The sequence below is a fragment of the Poecilia latipinna genome, unplaced genomic scaffold (assembly GCF_001443285.1).
Source record: "Poecilia latipinna isolate Pla-1442-1.1 unplaced genomic scaffold, P_latipinna-1.0 Scaffold167, whole genome shotgun sequence".
NCBI lineage: Eukaryota > Metazoa > Chordata > Actinopteri > Cyprinodontiformes > Poeciliidae > Poecilia > Poecilia latipinna.
The window spans coordinates 446,053-449,803 of NW_015112783.1; the positions used below are offsets into that span (position 1 = coordinate 446,053).

Here is a 3,751-nt window from a genome sequence, read left to right on the forward strand (position 1 = left end):
GGTCCAAAAAAGGTTGAGAAACACTTTCTCACATTCCAACTCAAAGGACTCTCTGACACACTGTTTTTTTAAATCCTGGCTGAATGCTCTGCTGTTCAGGTAGTTGCACAATCTCTTTATTTTTAGTTTTTATATTTGAATTTTTTTTTTCTTTAAAATTCATTGTTTTTATTTTTGTGAGGTGACCTTATGTGTCCCAAAAGCACCTTTTAAATAAAATATATACTTATTATTATTAGAAATGCTTATACTGCTATAAACAAGGACGTTGCCATGGTTGTTGCTTGACGTGGTGGCAGACTTCCAGGCATTTATACTAATTTACATATGTATTTATGGGTGGCGTCAGGCAGACCAGCAGCTGCGCTCTATTTCCCGTAAATTGGGACGTATAAAGGAAAGATACACAGTTACATGCGGGCTCATGGCTTTATACATCCGAATGTTTTTGTGTGCCGCACTTTTCTAAATTTGTATATGAACAAATATTAGTGTGAAAACTGCACACTCTTTTATACACAAGGTCTCTGATGTTTTAAATTTTAAACTATTCCTGATTTATCTTTTCTGTAATAATTAGTTCCACATTTGATTGTCAAATTGTTTGCACTTTATATTTTTATGTTTGTTTTGTGATTGTTTTCCATCTGTCTCCCTTGGGAAAGAGGTCTTGATCTAATTGTGTTTTGACTGGTTAAATAAAAAATACATCAACATTTTATGTAAGAAAACAATATGGCTGGAAATAATATCATGTTTTCATGTTTAGGAGCCCTCAAGGATCAGATTGTTTTTCATCTGAGCACAGTGATGCGTCCTTTAGGAGCAGCAGGTCAAAGGAAATCGACCATGACTTTAATAGTGAACCTTCACTTACATCTGAGTGAGTTACTACTAGACACTGAAACCTACACTCTATAACACATATAAAGAGCTATAGAAATTTGAACCTGTTCTGATTATAGGATTAACAGATTACTGCATAAATACCTTATTATGTATTGCGGTTCATATAAATTCAGACAAGTTTTTCCTCTGACAATCTGAATTCTGTTTTCCATTGCAAATTTTAAACATATAGGAGTTTTAGAAAGATCCATGAAGCGCTCCTCCAAAGTCAGCAGGAGGTCATACGCCAACAGGGGGTCATATACCAACAGGAGGTCAAACACCAGCGGGAGGTCAAACGCCAGCGGGAGGTCAAACGCCAGCAAGAGGATTCCCTACACCAGCGAGAGGATTCCCTACGCCAGCGGGAGGATTCCCTACGCCAGCGGGAGGATTCCCTACGCCAGCGAGAGAACCAGGAGGCCCAGCGGAAGATAATAAATGCTGTGGGTGATGAGCAACATTTGAAGTCTGGAAAGACTTATTCATGTGGATCAGAAAGGTAAAATATTACTTAAAATACACTTCAGAAGTTTCTTTGAGAATCCATTTTTTATATCAGATTTCAGTTCATCTGACATCAGAATCTCCTAAAATGTATTCCTTCTTTCATATCCGATAACTCTTCTATTATAATATTCCCATTATATGTTGTATTAAATGTTGTAAATACATTAAATTATACGTTAATGATACATATACAAGATATTATTATTCATGTACTATATAGAAACATATTGCAAAATATGCAAATGATTGCCACTTTCCCTATATTGCAATATATTAACCAACAGTAGGGATGCTCCCATCAGGTTTTTTGCTGCCGATTTCAATTCCAGTCATCCATGAAGCAGATCTCTGCTAATCACCTGGATTGGCTGTTAATTTTTCACTTTTGGTATAAATGCTACTATGTGATCTGGCAAAATTAAAAAAAATATATCTGGCAATAAATTCACCTAATTTAGACATAAAATATTCAAAATACTTGCAGGCACAATACAGCAGCTATACAGTCAAAAGGACAACTGAAAAACCTGCAATCAGTAAAACATTATTTAACAGCAAGGTTCTTAATACCACAAATTATACCTAAGTCAAATAAATCTCATAACACTGCCTATGTCAAATAATGTCAAGAAAAAATGAAACATTCATTCAAAGTCAAATGCAGGTTGCATCAAAATAAACAATTCCGAGTTACTGAATCAAAACTTCCTGAGAGCAAAGCTAGGTGAATAATGGTGGTTCTTATTGGTTTGGTTCTGACCGAGTGAAGGCATTCTACAGATCACAGGGAGGAGACAGAGGAGATTGATTTTTTGATTATTATTTCATTTATTATCTATGTCATGTTAGGACATAGTGAAAGTTTTAATACATATGTAAAATCTTTTTTTTTTTTTTTTCGTTTAAGCTACCTACTGCAGCTTTAAGTAAATGTTCGGTGTGAAAGTTCACTGCAGGTGGAGCAGAAACGGCGCTATGTCTGTGAAATATTAGTACCAGTATTGCAGCACTGCAGTCCAATAGCGAAAGCAAAACCAGCATCTTTCACTGCTAGCTCGTTGACTTAGATTATTTTCAGGCAGTGTTGTGGTCAAGACCACCTAACCCGAGACCAAGACAAGACCAAGACCAGAGTGTATCGAGATCGAGACAAGACCAAGACTTTTAGGGTCTGACACCAAGTCAAGACCAAGACCGAGGAAAGTCGAGACCGAGTCAAGACCAAGACCAGCGCCCCGCGCTATATGACATGATAAAATGTGAAATATGATCAAAATTGCTTCTTAAACTGATCTGAAAAATCCATGCTCCCATAAAACGAACTAGATATTAAATACTTGATAAATTTTACCAATATTAAAAGCTATAACGGATTGTAGCATCTCTGTGCTACAATCCGTGGTGGTCTAGTGCCATCCCTAAAAGGATAACGCCCTGGGCATTTGCTTATATTGCTCATGTCAGAAACCACCACTCTCTGTACCATTTAACATAGCAATTAAGCCAATTCCCAGATAGCAAATAACGCTGAACTAAGAACACTGACCAAGGAGCAACAAGCAATAAGTAACTATGCACAAGGCACTCATCGTGACTGTTTTCACTCTCTCTCCCACTACATGAAGCCAGGTAGTCTGACACCATGGCAGACTACCAATACAGCTGCCACTTTGAACGAAAACAATCAAAGAGCAATGTGCATTCTCTGCATGCTCTTTCGTTCTTGTGTTTTAGTTATTTGTTAATTTAAATATCAATGTACATAATTAAATAAAATAATGATAGGTACAGCAGTGTATGCAGAGCATTACAAGAACAAAGAAGAGCGTTCTGTCAGGTCAGCATACGCTGTCAGATCGTCATACGCTTAGAACGAACTCACGGCTATATCTGTCAGACACGTCATTACCATATCATTTTATTTAATTAGCAACATAGAATCATGACGCAGATCATAATACACTTTATTAACACTTGTATGGCATCCTGACTTAGCAGTTAAGTAGGTTAATGAGTTTTACACAGGCGTGTGTTGTAGTTGACTGCAGCTGCAGCTAGACTCTGCTTTAAATACACTTTGAAACCATGACAACACACGTATATCTATATAGTTATCATTAAAAACAATTTAATGACTTATTTTCGTCATAACTTGCTGCTTATGGTGAACTGACAACTCCTCTGACGGTCGGACTTCTTAATGCGCATGCGCAGGCATGGTACTCACTGCATGTTTGCTATTCTGACAGCGTACGGTAATCTGATAGAACAACGGTGTTCTGTTAGATCAGCATACGTTGTCAGATAGTCATATGCTTAGCTCAGACATGTATACGCTGTCAGTACCATATGA

At 37.1% G+C, this 3,751-nt stretch overlaps 1 protein-coding gene across 1 annotated transcript in view; it reads left to right on the plus strand.

The window, feature by feature from the left end:
• The window catches only part of LOC106945898 (uncharacterized), a gene marked incomplete at its 3' end in the record, with an annotated part of 43,142 nt that overhangs the window by 12,997 nt on the left and 26,394 nt on the right, over positions 1-3,751 (plus strand). The window contains exons 4-5 of the mRNA XM_015029902.1: positions 770-883; positions 1,082-1,390. Of these exons, the coding sequence (XP_014885388.1) occupies positions 770-883; positions 1,082-1,390 (423 nt within the window). The remainder of the gene's footprint in view (positions 1-769; positions 884-1,081; positions 1,391-3,751) is intronic.